Source organism: Ornithorhynchus anatinus, chromosome 2 (genome assembly GCF_004115215.2).
Source record: "Ornithorhynchus anatinus isolate Pmale09 chromosome 2, mOrnAna1.pri.v4, whole genome shotgun sequence".
Classification (NCBI taxonomy): domain Eukaryota; kingdom Metazoa; phylum Chordata; class Mammalia; order Monotremata; family Ornithorhynchidae; genus Ornithorhynchus; species Ornithorhynchus anatinus.
Window position 1 is genome coordinate 32,455,471 of NC_041729.1, and position 21,219 is coordinate 32,476,689.

Sequence of the window (21,219 nt, forward strand, 5' to 3'; positions counted from 1 at the left end):
CTTTAAGTAGGGAATCAGAAGGTCTCCTTGAGGGTCAGAGAGTAAAACAGTTGAAACAAACCCTCAGGGATGACAAGGAAATAGCTGGGAGGCTCAATTAAACCTCTGGTTTGCCCTTTACTGAATAATCCGCTTTAGAGGTACCCAGCCAGATCAGAACAACAACATGGAACCGAGGAGGCACGGCTTAGTGTATAAAGTCCCGGCCAGGGGAGCCAGAGGACCTGGGTTCTAATCCCAGCTCCGCCACTTACCTGCTCTGTGACTTTGGGCAAGTAACGACTTCTGTGAGCCTCAGTTTCCTCAACTGCAAAATGGGAATTCATTACCTGTTCTCTCTCCTACTTAGACCGTGAGCCCCGTGTGAGACAAGGACCGCTTCTGGCCTAATGTGAACCTACCCCAGGGCTTAGAACGGTGGTTGACATATAGTACGTGTTTAAATCCCATAACAAGACAACGACCGAAAAATCCCACAAGATGTTTCACACTGCATTAACAGAACTAAACAAACCATGAGACGGTTTGGTATCCACTAATCTAACTCCCACCTAGAACAAGGGTTCCAGAGAAAACTAGGGAAATTGTAAACCTGTGGGTCTTGCTTCTAGGCTTAGTCCACTGGTAAAACCTAGGATTGATTTAGGGAAAACAAAAACGCACAATTTATCGGGAGATGGACGAACTGGTTTTTGAACGGAGAACACACGCCTCATTATTCTGCTAGAGTTATCTGAAGGGGTCCGCAAGCTTGTGGATAGAGAAGAACCAGTGACCGTCAAACGTTTACATTGTCAAAGAGCCTCTGACAAGGTTCCACACCAAAAGCTTTTTAGTAGAATACAGTAATCACAGGATTGGAGGAAATGTTCTGCCAGGGGCAGAAAACTGGTTAGACAGGAAGCAGAGGGAGCTAGGAATCAATCAATTACTGAACACCTGTGTGCAAAGCACTGGTTAATGCACTTGGAGTTGGTGGGACGTGAAACCAAAGTGAAGGATAGGAATCAATCAATATTTACTGAACGCCTGAGTGCAGAACACTGTATTGCGAACTCGGGATTCAGTGGGACAGAAATCGGATAGGAACCGATCGATAATATTTCCCGAATACCTGTCTGCACAGCACTGTACTAAGCACTTGGGATTTAGTGAGGCGGAAGACAAAGAGGAACCCAGCAATAATATTCACTGAATACCCCCGTACAGAGTACTGTCCTTAGCACTTGGGAGAGTGAAACAGAAATATTAAACATGATCCCTCCCTTCAAGGAATTTACAATCTAACGGGGAAAAGGGACTCTAAAGTAAATTACGGAAGGAGGAGGAAGTAATAGGAATACGTCAGGTAAAAAGACAAGTGCTCAAATACAAAAGTGCTTAGATGGCACTCAGAAGGACTGAAGTGGAAGCCGAAGGATACGATCTGGGCAGATTAAAAATTAATTGGGGACCACCTCCTGGAAGAGAGATGATTTTAGAAGGGCCCTGAAGATGAGAAAGACTTAAATAATGAGATCCCTTGAGGCCCGGCGCCAGAACAGGCCTAGTCAACATTTTCGTAAACGATACGAAGGAGAAAATGCAGTGACATCTTCGGATGACGCCAAGCTCCCCTGATTGGTGAAACACAGCGCTGTCAAAGATGAACCATATGGATGGCTCATAGAGCAGAGTAGGTGGGCAGAAGTTTGGCACACGAGCGAGTACGAAGGAATGCCTCTAAGAGGGAAAAAAGTCAAAACTGCAGTATCTGATGTCGGGCTAGGAGCTTTCAGACAAATAGGAGCAGAGATCTCGGAGTCATCATCAACAGTTCTCCCGAACTGTTAGCTAAATCACAATTATAACTGTGATATATGTTAAGCGCTTACTATGTGCCAGGCGCTGCACTAAGCGCTGGGATGGATACGAGCAAATCGGGTTGGACAGAGTCCCTGCATCACGTGGGGCTGATAGTCTCGGTCCTTATTTTACAGACCAGGTAACTGAGGCACAGAGGAAGTGAAGTGACTTGCCCAAGGTCACACAGCAGACAAAAGGCGGAGCCGGGATTAGAACCCACGACCATCTGACTCCCCAGACCCACGCTCTATCCGCTACGCCATGCTAGGCAATCAGTCGTGCTAGGCAACCAATGCTGGTTATCATCAGCAAGAGAAGATGAAATAAAAATAAAAAATGTCACCACTTCACGAAACCATAGTAGAGCCATACTTATAATCCAAGGTGGCAGAACGGAAAAGCTACGGAGACGGGCAAACCAAACGACCGCCGTATTTACGGAGTGCTTACTGCGGGCAGAACACCGTACTCAGCATCTGGGAGAGTACGACGGAGTTGGTAGTCATGTTCCCTGCCTGCAAGGGGCTCAAATCTAGAGGGGGAAGACAGTCACTAATCTAAATAACAGAAACTTGAAAGCTGAGGACAGACAAATGAAGATTTCAAAAGCAAGAAGGAAGTGGGGAGGGTGAATACAAAACTGTTGCTCACTGAATCCCACAACATTAGACTTAGAAGGCAGGCACCCACTGAACCTCGAAGGTGACAAGTTCAAATCAGACAAAAGGAAACTTCTTTATTTTCCAAAAGAGCAGAAGCAGCAGGAGGATTCATCAACACAGGAAGCTGTGCAGCAAAAAAATGAAAGGTGCTAAAATCTTTTGATGAAGGCATAGAGAGAGGTCTGTATAAAGCACTGTGCCATTGTTAGAAGGTACTTTCTTAAACACAAACGAAGGGAATGTCAGAAAGGGCGATCCCCGCACTGACTCTTTAAACACAGCCTGGTGCTTACTGGGACAGACGGTACGCTTGGCCAGACGGACCACTAATCTCACTCAGAAAAACACGCTTCGTGTTCATGTTTCATGTTTCGTGTTCATGAGAAGCAGCGTGGCTCAGTGGAAAGAGCCCGGGCTTGGGAGCCAGAGGTCATGGGTTCGAATCCCAGCTCTGCCGCTTGGCCGCCGTGTGACTGTGGGCGAGTCACTTCACTTCTCTGGGCCTCAGTTCCCTCATCTGTCAAATGGGGATTAACTGTGAGCCTCACGTGGGACAACCTGATTACCCTGTATCTCCCCCAGCGCTTAGAACAGTGCTCTGCACCTAGTAAGCGCTTAACAAATACCAACATTATTACGTTCTCTGTAACTAGCCTAGGCTCCCCGGATGAGTTCCCAGTGAAAATATACAGCACAAACAACGGAGGGGAAGCTACCTGCAAGAAGCAAATAAAATGACAGAATGCCTTTTTTTTTTTTTTTAAACCCACAGGTAACTGGTTATCCCTTATACTTCTTTGAATTGCACTAAGAGAAAGCTCTGTTCCCCTCCCTAAAATGTGGATTTTGGGGGGTTATTTCCATTCCAGGTGTTACTTTAGGAAATTTCCACGTGCGAATATTTACGCTGAACGAGATAACCTGCTGGCACAAACTCTCTTAACTCACACCCACTAAGTCACTCAATCGTATTTGCTGAGCGCTTACTGTGTGCGGAGCACTGTACTGAGCGCTTGGGAGAATACAATACCACGATCAAGAGACACTCCCTGCCCAAGAGTGGAAATGCCTACCGAACCGTCCCCTAAACTTTCAGGTGCCCCCTAAACTGAATCATTGGAAAATCTATCTTCCTAGCTCTTATTTTTCTCACGAAGAGCCAAACAAGTCAGTCGCAGGAAGACAATGGAAAAAAACAGAAACCGTTCATGCAATTCCCTTTTAAAAAGGACAAGGGTAAATAATGAAAATATACGACGGCGGAAACACCATCTGGCGGGGATTTCCAGCTACAGATAGGCAGGAAACAGTACCTGCTCACTTCAGCTTGGGGTAGGCTGCTATACAATTCCATCATGTCCACAGCCCTGGCAGTTTCCCATCCATTTGAGAGGAGTCGCTCTTTCTGAAACAAACCAGGGAAGACGGCTCCCAATAAAACGTCACTCAAGAGGGACGGGGACAGGTATCCGCACGCGCATCTTAAAAATATTTCCCTTTCCTCTGCAGTTCTAGGCAGAGAGACCAGAAGAAAGCAGCGGTGTGGCCTGGTGGAGAAGGCCCGGGCCTGGGAGTCCACGGCGTGGCTCAGTGGAAAGAGCCCGGGCTTGGGAGTCAGAGGTCATGGGTTCGAATCCCGGCTCTGCCGCTCGTCGGCTGGGTGACTGGGGGCAGGTCACTTCACTTCTCTGTGCCTCAGTTACCTCATCTGTAAAAAGGGGATTAACTGTGAGCCTCACGTGGGACGACCTGATCACCCTGTAACTACCCAGCGCTTAGAACAGTGCTCCGCACATAGTAAGCGCTGAACAAAATACCAACTTCACTTCTCTGTGCCTCAGTCCCCTCGTCGGTAAAATGGGGATTAAAACTGAGAGCCTCACGTGGGACGATCTGATCACCCTGTATCTCCCCCAGCGCTTAGAACAGTGCTCTGCACACGGTGAGCGCTTAACAAATACCAACATTATCATTATTAGGACCCGGGTTCTAATCCCAGCTCCGGCACACAAGTCTGCTGTGTGACCTCGGGCGAGTCGCTTCACTCCTCTGGGCCTCGGTTCCCTCACGCGTAAAATGGGGATTAAGAGCCTGAACCCCATGAGGGACATGGACCGTGTCCCCTCTGGTTAGCTTGGATCTACCCCACTGCCTAGTACAGTGCCTGGCACGTAGTAAGCGCTTATCGAAGGCCATGAGGAAAAAAAAAGGCAGCATCAAGTCGGCCGTTTCCCTCTGGCGACCGCGCATCATCCCCTTAGCGTTGTTAAGCGTAGGGGAATGTGGACTTCCCACTTGGCAGTCCCAAGCTGTGAAGATACGACGAGGCCGCCAACCGGAATCCGTTAGTCGGTGGGCCCCGATCACTAATGCAAAGGAAGCTGGCCGTGGTCCACTGGCTGAATGGAACCCGGGAAATTTCAAACCACCACGAGGTAACACTGAGGCGGTTTTGCCCTTCGGCGCCGTCAGGGACCTCTCTCTGTCGAGGCAGCTCGGAATTTGACTACCCATCCGTAAGAGCGTCGTACGCAGCAGCACTGTGCTACGGGTTGAGGAGAAGAGAAAAATCGCCCGACGGGACAGGGCCCCTCGCCCCGCTACGGCACTAAAGCTCCGAGGGAGGGAGGACAGGTACTTCGCTCCCGTCTTACAGATGAGGACGACGAGGCAGCGAGCGGTTCGGGGGACTTGTCCGAGGTCACCCGGCAGGCCCGTGGCAGAGGGGAAGGGCAACCCAGGCCTCTTGACTCCCAGTCGCATGGTCGTCCCACTAGGTCACCCTGCCTCCCTTGTCACACGGTCAGTTCTCAGGCTCTGGAGGGGCCCTTCTGGCCACGTGGGTCCTATGCCCTTTCCCCGTCAAATTATTAGAGTTTAGTCTAGGTCTCGCTTACATACAAAGGGAGCTTTTCACCGAATCAGCCAATTTCTAGACCTCTACCCGACGGAAAGAGTCTCCCTTCAAACGACGGGGTGGGGGGCTCCTGTCAAATTGCCCCTGGGGGGAACGGACGTGTGTCCACTGACCCCACCTGAGCAGCAGTCCGGTGACCAGAGGAGGAAAGAAGGAAGAAGCGGGGACAGGTCTCCGCGGGTTTCGAGTACTTTTAAAAAGTGGCTTCTCCAGGCTTTTCCCCGAAGCTCTTCTCCAGTTGCCTGTCACTCCCCGGTGATGACTTAGCACTGACCCTCGGTAGAGGTTACCCAGCGACATCTACAAGTGATTCTAGAAAGTCCCGCATCACACACCCTTCTCTTCTGCACAGAGCTGATGACCTAAAAAGTCAGGCAAGTGCTTCTGAATACTTATTAGGGAAGAAGAAAAATCGACCGTTTGTGGACGGACGGCAGATCGATAATCTGCTGCCCTCGGGGCGCTGACCTGAGACGCTAAAGATTTGCAGACCTCCACTCCGGCCAAGTCGCACTGTCGCCGCCGTAGATTCTCAATCATGATACGTCCGAACCGGTCATCCATGTTGACCTGGGGAGAGAGAAAACTAAGCAAGGCATTTGAGGGTGAGTGTTCGATCACGTTCGGGGGTGGCGAATAAAGTTTATAATGGATATCTTAGAGAGGCAGCGTGGCTCAGTGGGAAGAGCACGGGCTTTGGAGTCAGAGGTCCCGGGTCCGAATCCCGGCTCGGCCACTTGTCAGCTGTGTGGCTTTGAGCAAGTCGCTTAACTTCTCGGTGCCTCAGTTACCTCATCTGTAAAATGGGGATTAAGACCGTGAGCCCCACAACCCGATTCCCCTGTGTCTACCCCAGCGCTCAGAACAGTGCTCGGCCCATAGTAAGCGCTTAACCAATACCGACATTATTATTATTATATCTCCACCTTACAGGTGATGTGGCTTTCATAACAACCTCCTCCCTCTCCAACACACACACACACAAACACACAAAACAAGCAGCAGCCCTCTGCTAAGATTAGCAACGTATTATTAGTTGGAGCAGTTAGGTTAAATGGGCCTCCAAGCAGCAGGAAGTAAAATCCAGAGCAAGAAGGAGAAAAAAAAAAAAAAAGGGAATGTCCTCAGCTCGTTGTGGGTGGTGAACGTGTCTGCTAATTCTGTTGTACTGTGCTCTCCCTAGCGCTTAGTAGAGAGCCCTGCACATAGAAAGCACTCAATAGTTATTATTAATTGACCGATCAGCTTCAGTCCTGGCCCAGGTCCAATAAAGACACAAAAGTAAAGAGTACTCCATTTCCATCCCACAGCGGAAGGCTTAGCAATCTAGAAATCGTTTCGCTTTCACGAAGAGAGCCACATCAAATACGTGACGTTACCACAGCTGCCCGTGTTTAAGACATAATTTAGCAAAACAATCTTCCTCACCTTCAAGTGTCAATAATTTCATACCCGTTTAGTCACCCCTTCGAATCATCCAAACTCAGCAGCCTGTTTTTCCAGCCCCACCTTGTCCCAAGTCTTGAAATGTCAAATAGCACCAGTAAATACAGATAACATTAACCATACACAAGAAAAGTACTTCATTTCCAAAGGATGCTTTCAATTTGTCACGTTCAGATCGCTCATTCTGTTCCCGGACCACTAAATAATAATGATAATGGCTTTTGTAAAGCGCTTGCTATGTGCGAAGCACTGTTCTAAGCGCAGGAGAGGATACGAGGTGATCACGTTGTCCCACGCGGGGCTCCCAGTCTTAATCCTCATTTTACAGCTGAGGTAACTGAGGCACAGAGAAACTAAGTGACTCGCCCAAAGTCACACAGCTAACAAGCGGCGGAGTCGGGATTTGAATCCATGAGCTCCGATTCCCCGGCTCGTGCTCTTTCCACTGAGCCGTGCTGCTTCTCTAAATTAATTAAGAGAACTAATCAATTAATATTATTGAAAAGGTTTGAACCTCCCCCTAAGGAAAGGAAATCCATTAAAGTCCACCCTCCCTTCACGCACACAAATGCTACCGATGTCCCGTCTCCTGTAAAGTCCACGGCGGTAGACGTCAGCGTAGTGTGCACGGCGAATCTATCTGCCGAGTCTGCTGTACTGTGATCTCCCAAGCGCTTAGTACAGCGCACTATACTGAGCAGTGTGGCCTAGTGATTAGAGCAAGGGCTCGACAGTCTAAGGACTGAGTTCTAATCCTGGCTCCGCCGCGTGTCTACGGTGTGACCTCGGGCAAGTCACTTCACAGTTTCCTCAGCTGTAAAATGGGGATTAATACCGCGAGCCCCACGTGGGGCGCGGACTGAGTCCAACCCGATTAGCTTGTATCTACCCCGGTGCTCAGTACAGTGCCCGGCACAAACTGCTTCAATAAATTAAAAAAAAATAAAGGCAGCACTCAATAAATACCACCGATCGCATGTCGGACGGTTTCCCTCGGCTTTCTTTTTACCTGTTCGTAGTTTATGAACATGGCTGTCTTAAAGCTGTTGGCCGCCCACTTTATCAGATTTGCTGACTGGTCCGCGGTCATGTAAACGAGAACGCATTCTGCTATCAGGAGTGTTGGCAACCTTTACAGAGGGAAAGGGGAAAAAAGACATTTAAAATAGTTGAAGTTATTCAGTCTTTCTCCTTGCAGACCATCAGAGGGCACCTTGCACCACAATAAAACCGTAAGAAACGTGTAGCAGTAAAGGGCCGGATTTGGGGGGGAAAAACCCCAAAAACCCTTGCATTTTTCTCATCAAATTCATCGATCCACACAACGGGTCAGTGAGGCAGGCCTGGGGCAGTTTGTTATTCCACGTTCTGCGGCTGAAAGAAACAGATCCCCGAGGAGGCTGAGCGGCGTGGCTTAGCGGAAAGAGCACAGGCTGGGGACTTGGGTTCTAATCCCGGCTCTGCCACTCGTCTGCCGTTCGACCTTCACTTCTCTGGGCTTCGGTTATCTCACCTGTAAAACGGGGATTAACAATGCGCGCCCCACTTGAGACGACCTGATTACCCTGTATTTACCCCCGTGCTTAGAACGGAGCTCGGCACATAGCGGGCGCTTAACCAATTCCATCATCGTTATCGTTTAGCGGAAATAATGACGACGACGGCACTGGTTAAGCTCCTACTGTGTGTCGAGCACCGTTCTAGGCGCCGACTCCCACTCCCTTCCGCGTCGCCGACGCATCTGGATCCGTACGGATGCTTTAAGCACTTGATACTCATCTCACTCTCAGCACTTTCGGACGTAATCATAATTCATTTATTTTGATGTCCGTCTGCTCCTCTAGACTGTCTGCTCACTGTGGGGAGGGGGATCGCGTCTACCGACTCTTTTGTGCTGTAGTCCCGTAAGTACTTAGTACAGTGCTCTGCCCACAGTCAGCGCTCAATAAACACTACTGACTGACTGATTTGGTAGTTGGAGGCCAATGGAAGAAGGTGGGGAGAGAAGCAGTCAATCCTTCCGGTGGGTAGATACCCTAAGTTCGTTCATCAACCCCCCCCCCCCCCCGAGATGAATTCCTGCGCTTGGTTGCGGAGGAAGGTCGAACTAGTCCTAAAATAACGGGAAAGAAATGGTAACGACAGCTGATGGCCCAAAGCCCTTTCGGGTTTCCATTAAATCACCGTCACGCTCCGTTCCCAGGGGTTGGGTAGGGCCAGCTACCGCTATCCCTATTTTACACCAAAGAATTCCTACTCGAAATCAAAACAGGAAAATGACTACGAACCCAATTCTAGCCATTTAACACTCCTAATTTTTCCCTTTTACCTGCCAACTTTGATTCTACTAATCGCCCGAGGACCTGTTACCCACAGAGTAACCTAACCCTTCTTTTGGCTGCATGGCATAGCCCAGTGGATAGAGCAAGGGCCTGGGAGTCAGAAGGACCCGGTTCTAATCTCAGCTCTGCCACTGGTCTGCTAGGTGACCTTAGGCGAGTCGCTTCACTTCTCTGTGCTTCGGTTACCTCCCCTGTAAAATGTGGAGTAAGACTGTGAGCCCCTTGAGGGACAGGGATTAGCTTGGATCTACTCCGGTGCTCAGAATAATAATAATGACGATGACGACGACGACATCTGTTAAGCGCTTATTAGGTGCCAAGAACAACGCCCGGCACATAATAAGCACTTAAATACCATAAAAAGAATTCCTACGGTGACAAACTCTATACGTTGACCATCCAATGTTTGGAATACGTTTTTACTTCGACCATACCATTTCCAAGCTTCAACGGATGCTCCCTAGACTATAAGCTCGTTGTGGGTAGACAATGTGTCTGCTGTTGCACTGTACTCTTCCAAGCGTTTAATACAGTGCTCTGCACACACTTAGTGCTCAGTAAATAAGACTGAATGAATGACAGAATACTTACACTTGCTATCATGGGTTTCAATGACCAACAACACTGTGTTTCTCCTGGCCTCACCCTTCGTGACTTTAAAAATACCTCCCTCGTGTCACCCCTCAGCCTTCTCCTTTCTAGGCCGGACGGTATTTGCGCAGAAGCCGCTCCACACCCTAAACTATTTCTCCCTTCGGCCTCCAGCTCCACTACTTTCCTCCTAAGATGTGGTGAGAGGATGGCTCGCAGTCTTCTGAGACGCAAAGCCACGAGCTTATTTTTTTTTTTAACTATTATTTTATGGTATTTGTTAAGTGCTACTACGCGCCAAACACTGTTCTAAACGCTGGGGGAGGTACAAGTTAATCACGTCAGTCCCGGTCCCTGTACAGCATGGAGCTCGCCGTCTAAGTAGGAGGGAGAACGGGTGTTTTAAGCCCCATTTTACAGATGGGGAAACTGAGGCGCAGAGCGGTTAAGTGACTTGCCCAAGGTCACACAGCAAGCAGCTAAGCAGAGCCAGGATCAGAACCCAGGTCCTCCGACTCTCAGGTCCGCGCCCTCTCCACGAGGCCGTGCTGCTTCTCTGTCCTTCCTGGAGACGCTAAGGTATTTGGCGGGTGTTCGAGCAAAACAGACATTACAATTCCACGAGCGCAGTTGAGATCAAAGAAAAATTCTCACTGTGTGTTCATGTTATATTTCTTTAGTTTCTCCTCCAATCCCACCAAGTCTCTGAGATCCGCACCCACTATGGCAAATCGACTGGAGTCTAAGATGTGTCCATCTGCAAATGGAAAAGAGAGAAGACAGTGTGATTATATCCCTGACTTCTTGCTAGATCATCTCCAAGGAGAAGAGAGATTCATTTTGGTTTACTCTTTTAAAGCAACAGAGGCCTCAGTTTGGACACCATACACTATCTTCAGGTTTAAAATAAACTATACTATTCTACGGGTTTCAAGTAAACTACACATTTTTAAATGTATAATTGATTTCCTCTCTCTTTACCCACCAGAACACAAAACTGTGCATCCGCCCTCCAATACACGAAGGCAACCTCAATGTCTTTAGCACCGGCAGAACAAAAACTCTTCAAGATACAGCCATTTTTCCATCCTTTGAAATGCTGTGAGATTTTTTTTTTTTTTTTTACTCAGGCTCTAACAGCATAAAGGAATGAAGATGAAAATTTATTTTGTTCCCCCGCTTCGTGTGCCCTAGAGAACCTACACTTGGAGAGGTTTACAGGATGAAATCCTCTGCAGAGTTTACCAAGGTTCTTTTCCAAATCCCAGGACTTTCCTCCAGGCTTCCTTTTGCAAGAGATTCAGCAGCTCAAAAGTAAAGTAGAATTAAAGTCACCCTCTCCTCAGCCCCGGGGGGTCCAGTGAGGCAGTGGAAACAGTCTGGGCTGCCATTTCAATAGCCCGACTTTACGGTCAGGTGGGGCGGTCTTACTGAAGGGCTTTGAGCCGGCACCCCAAAGTGGAGGATAAAAAGGATGTGGGGTACCCGGAAACCCAATGCAAACACATATTTCACGCTAAAGAGGTACGAGAGCCGACTGGGGGATTAAGCAGGCGAGTAGCATTTGACAGACATAGATCTGAAGGAGTCACAGGCATTAGTCCTAGGCAAAGACACGTAACATGAAACCTACTCACAGATTTACCTCCTCTAAGTTCTGACCTAGAGCTGAGGTGGTTTTAGACCATGTGAAAGTAAGAAAAGGTCTGCAGTTCCTCTGTCTGGTTCAAGGTTCCAGATTCTAGGTGAGCGAGTCATACTAAGCTCTTCGTACAGTGCTTTGCAGACAGTAAGCGCTCGATAAATACTGGGACTTTGGGCAAGTCACTTAACTTCTCTGTGCCCCAGTTACCTCATCTGCAACATGGGGATTGAGACTGTGAGCCCCAAGTGGGACAACCTGATAACCCTCTATTTACCCCAGCGCTTAGAACAGTGCTTGGCACACAGTAAGCGCCTAACTAAAACCATCATCATTTTTATTATTATTATTATTATTATTATTATTATTATTATTATTATTATATAGCGAGTGCCTTCCATCCCCATTTGGGGCTTCTGGTGCTCTTCCTCCCCAAAGGTGAAAGAGAGGGAGTCGCGGAGTTCTCAGGACCTGACGCAGACTCTGTTTTCCACCTGGATGCCTTTATGATAATAATGATGGCATCTGTTAAGCACTGTTCTAAGCGCTGGAGAGGATATAAGGTGATCAGGTTGTCCCACGTGGGGCTCACCGGCTTAATCCCCATTTTACAGATGAGGGAACTGAGGCACTGAGGAGTTAAGGGACTTGCCCAAAGTCACACAGCTGACGAGCGGCCGAGTCGGGATTTGAACCCATGACCCCTGACTCCCGAGCCACGGGGCTTTATCCTCCACGGCCCTTGTTGAAATTTTGATTAAAAAGGAAAACGGTTTTGTCCTAATGTGGAACAAACACCAGTTTCGTTTTTAGGAAAAGGGGCCATGTGCTCGGGCCATCCGAATCGTACTAAAATCGGCGGACGGCGGCACGGGGAACCTGCTACCTTGGGTCTGCGATCCGGTGAGAATGCTAAGCAGGCAAAGCTTTCCTGAACAAGGGAAATTGAACCCCGCCTACCCTGCCCGCCTCCTGACTGTAAAGTGAGAAACGGGTTTATTCCAAGCAGGTGATGCTTCCGTACACTGTATAATTAAATTCGTAGAGTCTGAATTCAGATTTCGACGGTTAAAGACACACAGGAGACCAGACCACCCAAAACCAAGAGGTAGCTCTGGTTTCCGGAGAGAGTGAAAGCCTTTTCCCAAAGACTTCAATTGACCCGATGCTCACGGGAAAATTTCTTTCTGACCCAAATATTGAATGCTGCTTAGACCGGTCACTTTTTAGGGGAGGTAACATTTCGTGGAGATGCAGGGGTCAGAGATCTCGTATGGCTGCCGTCTGGAGCGGGGATAAGAGCCGGGTAATAAGGATTGGTGGCAAAGAGACCCGCACCTCAACTACAATTCATCTGTGGAGCAAAAAATGAACTGAAGATCATTTTGGGGGAAGAAACAGTTGCTGCAGAGGGCACCATTATAGCTTAAAATTCTAGCTTAGGGAAGCAGCAAGACGTAGTGGCAAGAGCACGGGCCTGGGAGACAGAAGGTCATGGGTTCTAAGTCCAGCTCCGCCACTTGTCCGCTGTGTGGCCTCGGGCAAATCACTTGTCTTCTCTGGGCCTCAGTTACCTCATCTATAAAATGGGGATTAAGACTGTGAACCCCACGCGGGACAGGGACTACGTCCAACCCCATCTGCTTATATCCACCCCAGCTCTTAGTACAGCGCTTGGCACACGGAAGCGCTTGAAAAATATCATAAATCGCTATTAGTACCATTCCTAAAATACCCTTAGAAAACATACGGGGTGGAAGCGAAATTCCCATAGAGTCGGATAACCAGAATTAACAGTGCCATCAGTTCTCAGAGAATAAGAAATTAAATCCCTACTCAGTGGGAAGATGGAAATTGAAGAAGCCAGTCTTCCCTACCGGATGGTGACCCGGCTCAGTCGGCTTTAGATGAATCACAGCAAGACGGCCGAGAGTTAGAAGGAATGGAGCGGGAGAGGAAGACCTTCTCCTGATAGAACTGGTATCATCATCATTAAAGCTAGAGGATCGCTCTTTACAACGGCACGGCGGTTAACCGCCGAGACCGGGGGAGATTCCGATCTGAAAGATTGCAAAAGGGCTGGCTTTATTGTTCCCAACTGGGTTCGGTCGGGTGTCATGGCCTCTCCTTGATTTCCTCTCCCGAACAGGATTTCTCTGCGCTGCGCACGCAACGGCTACGCTCCAGTTCAGAGGAGGCCGTCCTTTAGTGCTCCTGAAGCAATCTGTAAAGGAATTTGGGACACTGTGGGATGAAAAGGGATCTAGGGAATGCACCGTCATCAGCAGCACCGACAGGATCCGGACCCCGGTCTTAGAACACCTATCTGAATTTCAGCACTCAACCGCTGCACGGTAAACAACACGGGATTAAAACTTCAACTATTCTTACATGTGCCATACCCTTACCTTCCCAGGGAAGGGAACGTGCTGTGTGGAACGGAAAAAAACAGAAGGGGTTTCAACGCCACGGCCTCTCTGGGTTGAACAGATATCCACAAAACCACCAGCAAGCCACCGCGTGCTCCGGCGTTGCTGACGCCCTTCCGTTTAGTTTTAGTGAAGGCTTCAGGGGGAGCGCGGCTTCTGAACTGATCCTCTTTCCCGTCAAAGCCTGATGAGAATCACAAATGGGGAACTGCTCTGCCGGATGCTAAAACCACCCAAAAAAGACCAAGAGCCCTCAAAAGAAACCAAAAATGTTCCCCACTCGGAGGAAGCTGGTAACAATTCCATTAATGTGCCCCCCCCCCCCCCCAACTGCTCTTCCTTACAGCAGCATTTTCAGATGTTCGATTAAGAAGTTGCAACATATTTGAGTCTGTTACACCCTCAGTAGGTCTAACATTAGCAGCTACACGTTTGAGCTACAAACGTAATTCTAGACGTACAGGTCCTTGCTAGACTGCAAGCTCCTTGAGGGATGTCTTACAGTACACTCTCTCCCAAGCATTTAGCACAGTGCTCAGCATACAATAGGTGCTCAATAAATACGACTGATTGACACGTTTGGATTTTGTCGCCTGCTGCATTAAGATGGCTGAAAACAGGCAAAAGTGATCCTGGCCCAGTGTCAGCTGAACCCCAACTCTCGCTGTCAGAATTCAAGTTTCTGTGGCAGACAACTGAAGCTATCTCTACTCAGGTAACAAACTCAAGAGATTTCACTAAAGGGAAAAGGTGAAGGATGATGCTAAATATACGCAAATTAGCCAAGCCTCAAATGAGAGCTGGAGGACTGATTCAAAGACTATTTTTTAATGGTATTTCTTCTTCAGCGCTTACTATCTTTTTAATGGTATTTCTTCCCAAGCACTGTACTAGGCATTGGGGTAGATACCAGCTAATCAGGTTGGATGCAGTCCATGCTCCACACTGCGCTCACAGTCTTACCCCATTTTATAGATGAAGTAACTGAGGCCCAGAGAATTAAGTGACTTTCTTGAGATTGCACAGCAGACAAGGGGCGGAACCTGAATCAGAACCCGAGTCCTCCGGGCTCCCGGGCCCGTACTCTTTCCGCCGGGCCATGCTGCTTCTCAAGAGGGTGACGTAGATACACGGTTGGCCACTGCACACCGTGAGCACTGGTAGCCGTCTTACCGAAGAGCAACTCAATGTTATGACCGTCTGTGGAATATTTACTCACCAAAGAAAACACTTAACAGGGGTTGAAGAATTCCACCCTTTAGTTTCCACGTTAAAAACAAACCCCCGAATGTCTTTTGCTTTAGTATCCTTTAATCATCTGCACATTGGCAAAAAGATAAATGTTCTACAGAGGACTTGGTCCCAGATTCATTCTGGAGTGATCTGAGTGTTTTAGTTAACTTAGACATTTCCATCCTACAGCATTAAGATGAATGCTACAACATGAGAAGAGAGAGAGCTGGAAAGTAGTTATCTCATTCAGTTTTACTTTATCACGTAATAATAATAAAAATAATACTATCATCATTAGGCTGTAACCTCTCTGTGGGCAGAAAATGTGACTGTTTATTGTTTCACTGCACCCTCCCACGCACTTCGTACAGTGCTGTGCACATAGTAAGTGCTCAATAAATGACTAGTAATTATGGTATTTGTTAAGCGCGTACTATGGTGCCAGGCACTGTATTAAGCGCTGGGGTGGTTCAGCCGCTTGCCAGCTGTGTGACTTTGAGCAAGTCACTTAACTTCTCTGTGCCTCAGTTCCCTCATCTGTAAAATGGGGATCAAAACTGTGAGCCCCACGCGGGACGACGTGATCACCTTGTATCCCCCCAGCGCTTAGAACAGTGCTTTGCAAATAGTAAGCGCTTAAATACCACCATTATTATTTTTATTATCTTTTTTTTTTTTTTATTACAAGCAGATCAGGATGGACACAGTCCCTGTCCCACAGGGGGCTCAGTCTTAGTCCTCATTTTACAGATGAGGTGACTGAGGCACAGAGAAGTTAAGTGACTTGCCTAAGGCCACGCGGCAGACAGGTGACGGAACCGGGATTAGAACCTGGAGAAGCAGCGTGGCTCAGTGGAAAGAGCATGGGCTTTGGAGTCAGGGCTCATGAGTTCGAATCCCAGCTCTGCCACTTGTCGGCTGTGTGACTGTGGGCAAGTCACTTAACTTCTCCGTGCCTCAGTTCCCTCATCTGTAAAATGGGGATTAAGACTGTGAGCCCCACGTGGGACAACCTGATTCCCCTATGTCTACCCCAGCGCTTAGAACAGTGCTCGGCACATAGTAAGCGCTTAACAAATACCAACATTATTATTATTATTATTAACCCATGACCTGCTGACTCCCAGGTCCGTGCTCTCTCCATTACGTCACGCTGCTCCTCTATGACCTTGGCTGAGGACCGCTGGTGTTCTGGCTCACACCGCAAAACCCAATAAGCTACTTCATTTAAGTGCTGAAAAAGGAAATAGCCTCTCTGCTGAAGATGTCCCGGTTCTAATACCCCCTAGGATTGGTTAAGAGATGTAGTCCCTGTCCTCAGGGCACTTAACGGGGACAGTTTCTTCTTCCGCCGGAAAAGAATACAGATCCTAAATATTACCGTAAATTCCGGGGACATAAAAGGCATTACTGGAAAAGGTTGTTCTCTTCAGACGCTTTGGACCTTCGATGCTTCTGAAATGCAATTTTTCACAACACAAAGTGGCAGGGGGGAGGTGGGCAGCAGGGGTTCTAGAGAACTCTTTGTGAAGCTTTGAGAAATGGTTCAAATAAAATCTAGGGAAAATACGAAAGGGCCAAGATCGGTCCAATCGCTTTCGCTTGGTATTACGAGTTCTGAGACGTGCAGTCGAAACTTGGCTCAAAAAGGTGGGGGGAAGCAGCAGCGATGCCGATAAAAATCGGGTCAAATGGAACTCACCCCTCACCTCGTGAACTTAGGCCTTCATCTGAAATGAAAGCTAGGGACACTGTTCATAAATACGTATTCCTTAATGGAGGGATTCCCGGGGTTGACACCCTTTCCCTAATCGAACAATGTCCATAGCTTTCGTTTCAAATGAAAGCCTTTATAAAAATGTGCATATATGTTTATCTCCCCCTCTAAGGGAACGGGTCCGCCAACTCTGTTGCACTGCACTCTCCCAAGCGCTTGGAATGGCGCTCTGCACAGAGTGAATGCTCAAAAAACACCACTGATCCACTGATCCTCCACCCAGAAGTGGAATGGCATGTTTTGAGGAGACCCCAATCCATGGAACTGACGTTTTAAACCTGGGATAACATAAGCCAATTTCAGGAGAAGCTGCTAATGAAAATAAGCAGGCACCTTACTTGGGAAAAGCTGAATACAGTACAAGAAGGGATTGAATTTGGAGAGGGAGGGGTCTGGCCAATTTCATCCCAATTTCTACAATATCCGTCCCCTCCTTGATTCTTCAAAAGACTCAGGTAAGCCTGAAAAAAAATCCGTATCGGGTCCCCCTCGGCAAAAGCCCTCTTGAACTGTTCGCTTCACGCTGATCGCTCATCCCCACTGCTACACTGATAAAACTTGCCTGTTTCCATCCAAACTGCTACTGTGCCGTTACTGTTATAACATGTACTCTCCCAAGGGCTTAGTACAGTGCTCCGCACCCAGTCGGCACTCAGTAAGTACTACAGAGTGAATGAATGAGCCAAGCACTTCTCCCGAGCCGCCTTGACTTCCCCATCCGCCTCTCCGCTGACCTGCCTGCGTCCAGTCTCTCCCCACTGCGGTCCACACTTCCCTGCGCGGCCCGGATCGTTTCTCCGAAACACCGCTCAGGCCACGTCTCACCGCTCCTCGAGAACCCATCCGCCTCGGCATCAAACGGAAACGGCTCGCCACCGGCTTGACGGCGCTCAACCGGCTCGCCCCCCTCCATCCTTACCTCGCCGATCCCCTGCTACAACCCAGCCCGTACTCCTCACCCCTCCTCCGGCTTGCTCACCGTGCCTCCGGCTCATCTGTCCTGCAACCGCCTCTCCCTTTCCCACATCCTCCCTCTAGCCTGGAATTCCTTGCCCTTCCGTGTAATCCAGCCCTCTCCCCCCTCCTTCAAAGCTTTATCACAATCAATTCTTCAAAACACATTCCCCGTTTAAGCCCTCTTTTCCCCCACCTCCTCTCCCTTCTGGGTTGTCTCTGCACTTTGATCCAGTCTCTTAACTGTAAACGTGTTATAAACAGGAAACGTCTGCTGATTCTGTTGTAGCGTACTCTCCCAAGCGCTTAGTACAGTGTTCTGCCCATAGCAAGCACTCTATAAACGTGACTGATGTAAGCACTTGACAGTCATCTCGTCCTCAGTCCCGCGGCACTCGCGAGCATATCCGAAATTAATATATATCTCCCCCTGTAAGCTCGTTGTGGGAAGAGAACGGGTCTGCCAACTCTGCTGCGCTGCACTCTACCAAGTGCTCAGTACAGTGCTCTGCACAGTAAATGCTCAATAAATACCACCGATCGATCGATCCCCCACCACTGCGGGACAGTTCTGTCCCTCTTCCCACTCCTCTTCCTCTTTCTTCCTCTATTTGAAGCTGCGCGGCCTAGTGGATAGAGCCCGGGCCCGGGAGTCAGAAGGGCCTGGGTTCTAATCCCGGCTCTGCCACTCACGTGTTGCCTGACCCTTGGCAAGTCACTTCACCTCTCTGTGCCTCAAGCTCCCTCATCTGTAAAATAGGGATTAAGGCCCTGGGTCCCCGTCTCCAACCGGATTGGCCTGTACCCACCCCAGCACTTAGAACAGTCCGTGACCCACAGTGAGTGATCAAACGCTATCATCGCCGCTATAACAATAATTGTGGCACTTGTTAAGCACCTGGCATACCCTCTGTGCCCTGAGCTCATCCACCTCCCGGCCGAACTCTTGCCCATCCTCTCCCTCCGACCTGGATCTCCCTCCTCCTTCATATCCAACAGTCTACTACTCCCCACAGCTTCAAAACCCTCTGGGGAAAAGAAAAGGCCTCCCACGCCTCCTCCGAGAAGCCTTCCCCGGGCGAAACCCTCTATTTCCCCGTCCACCCTGCCATCTGGGTCGACTACGAACCTGGCTGCGAACCACTTAGGCACCTGGATATTTACCCCAGCCCTACAATAATATGTAAATATTCTTATACTCTCTCATTTCCCCTATCCCTAATGTACTGTAATGTTTATGAATATTAATAATGATGGATTTGTTAAGCGCTTACTATGTGCCCAGCACTGTTCTAAGCACTGGGGTAGATACGAGGTAATCAGGTTGTCCCACGTGGGGCTCACAGTCTGAATCCCCATTTTACAGACGAGATCAGAGGCACAGAGAAGTGAAGCGACTTGCCCGAAGTCACGCAGCTGACAAGTGGCGGAACCGGGATTAGAACCCACGACCTCCGACTCCCAAACCCGTGCCGTTTCCGCTAAGCCACGGTCTGCGTCCCCCTGGGGGCTGTAAGCGTGTCTTGGGCAGGAATCACATCTACCAAAGCGGGTGCGTTGCACTTTCCCAAGTGCTTAGCACCGTGTAAGTACTCAGTGAATACCAGTGACTGATCGGATGGAAGGGGTAAGAGGGCTGAAGGAAAGGGTCACTGGCAATTTTCGGATAAAAACAGTAACGGTATCTGTCAAGCACTTATTATGTGTCAAGCACTGTTGTAAGCACTGGGGTAGATCTAGGGTTATCGGGTTGCCCCATGGAGGGCTCACAGTCTTAATCCCCATTTTACAGATGAGGTCACTGAGGCCCAGAGAAGTTAAGTGACTTGTCCAAAATCGCACGGAGGGCAAGTGGCAGAGCCGGCATTAGAACCCACAACCTCTGACTCCCAAGCCCAGGCTCTTTCCACTAAGCCACGCCGCTTCTCTACAAATCCACCCGGCCCACAGAGTTGAGCCCGGGGAGATTTCGACCTTAACTCTTTGCAAATACTGCTGAGAGTGCCATCTACGTTCCTCTCCAAGTTGAAGAGCATTACGCCACGGGTTCTCGGGACAGCCCCGATCCTTGGGCAAAGCAAAGTGAAACGAAGCCTCGGCGAAATGAATCACCGTCCCGTCGCGGCAAAGAAACTCGGGACATTTGGTAGGGATAAACTAGGTTTCGCCCTCCCTCGCCGCATTATTGGCACCGTCTGGAGATGACGTGATGGCGAGTACCGGCTCCTCCGTAATTCCCAGCCCAGGGCAGTCGCTTCATCGCTTCCGCCTTTCCCACCAAGTACTACAAGTCACGAGGCTTGGCACGTACTGAATTTCCCACCAAAGGTCTCCTTTTTGCCTCCACTGAATAAAAATTACCTCACCGATGTCACAGGGAGAGACTGTCACCCAAAAGGTCTGGACAAGCGCAGTGTCTCACACACAACCTTTTCCAGTGTCAGAAACTCGAAAAAGGAAAAGAAGCACTTCAAGAACTCCCAGTGTTCATCGTAAAATTATTGCAGCGTGGCCTAGAGGGAGTCAGAGGACCTGGGTTCTAATCCCGGCTCCGCCACTTGTCTGCCGTGTGACCCCGGACAAGTCACTTGGCTCCTCTGTACCTCGGTTCCCCCATCTGTAAAACGGGAAGCAGCGCGGCTCCGCGGAAAGAGCACGGGCTTGGGAGCCAGAGGTCACGGGTTCGAATCCCGGCTCTGTCACTTGGCAGCTGTGTGACCGTGGGCAAGTCACTTGCCTTCTCGGTGCCTCAGTTCCCTCATCTGTAAAATGGGGATCAAGACTGTGAGCCTCACGTGGGACAACCTGATGAGCCCGTACCTCCCCCGGCGCTTAGAACGGTGCTCTGCACACAGTAAGCGCTTAACGAATACGGACATTATTATTATGGGGATTAAGACTGTGAGCCCCACGTGGGACAAGGACTGTCCGACCGGATTACCGTGTACCTACCCCAGCGCTCAGAAAGTGCCTGGCACATAGTAAGTGCGAAAATACCAGAAAAAAAATCGCTCGAGTCTTCATACGTCACCGACAGATCGCCCTCTACCCTGCCCCCGGTGACGGCAGAGCCCATCAGACAGGATGGGGTGGGAGCTGGAAAGGCTGAACCTCTAGCGCGGGTGCAAAGAGAAAAATCGCCCCCCAAATCTGTCTATGGGAGAAAAAGCGCCCTTGAAGGGCTACGTTTTCAGGGCACGTGTCTGTCGGCTCAACGGTATTACCTCCTGAGCATCTAGTCCAGTGCTCAGTGTTCAGGAAGAGCTCAGTAAGTACCACTGACTGACCGATTTCCCCCGCCGCTTCTGAGGGCAGCTCGGAGACAAAAGAGTGGACTTCACCCAGCCCTGGGCTCGGGGAAGAAATCTAATCCTAAACTAG

The 21,219-nt window shown here is 49.2% G+C and overlaps 1 protein-coding gene across 2 annotated transcripts in view; it reads right to left on the bottom strand.

Annotated features, from left to right (window-relative positions):
* LCMT1 (leucine carboxyl methyltransferase 1) overlaps positions 1-21,219 on the bottom strand; it is a 55,574-nt gene that overhangs the window by 9,772 nt on the left and 24,583 nt on the right. Inside the window, exons 6-9 of one of the 2 annotated variants that reach the window (XM_029057505.1) lie at positions 10,458-10,560; positions 7,880-8,000; positions 5,893-5,994; positions 3,821-3,912 (exon numbers count right to left, since the gene is read on the bottom strand). In XM_029057505.1, coding sequence (XP_028913338.1) covers positions 3,821-3,912; positions 5,893-5,994; positions 7,880-8,000; positions 10,458-10,560 — 418 coding nt within the window. The remainder of the gene's footprint in view (positions 1-3,820; positions 3,913-5,892; positions 5,995-7,879; positions 8,001-10,457; positions 10,561-21,219) is intronic. The other variant, XR_003756778.1, reaches the window with a different exon arrangement.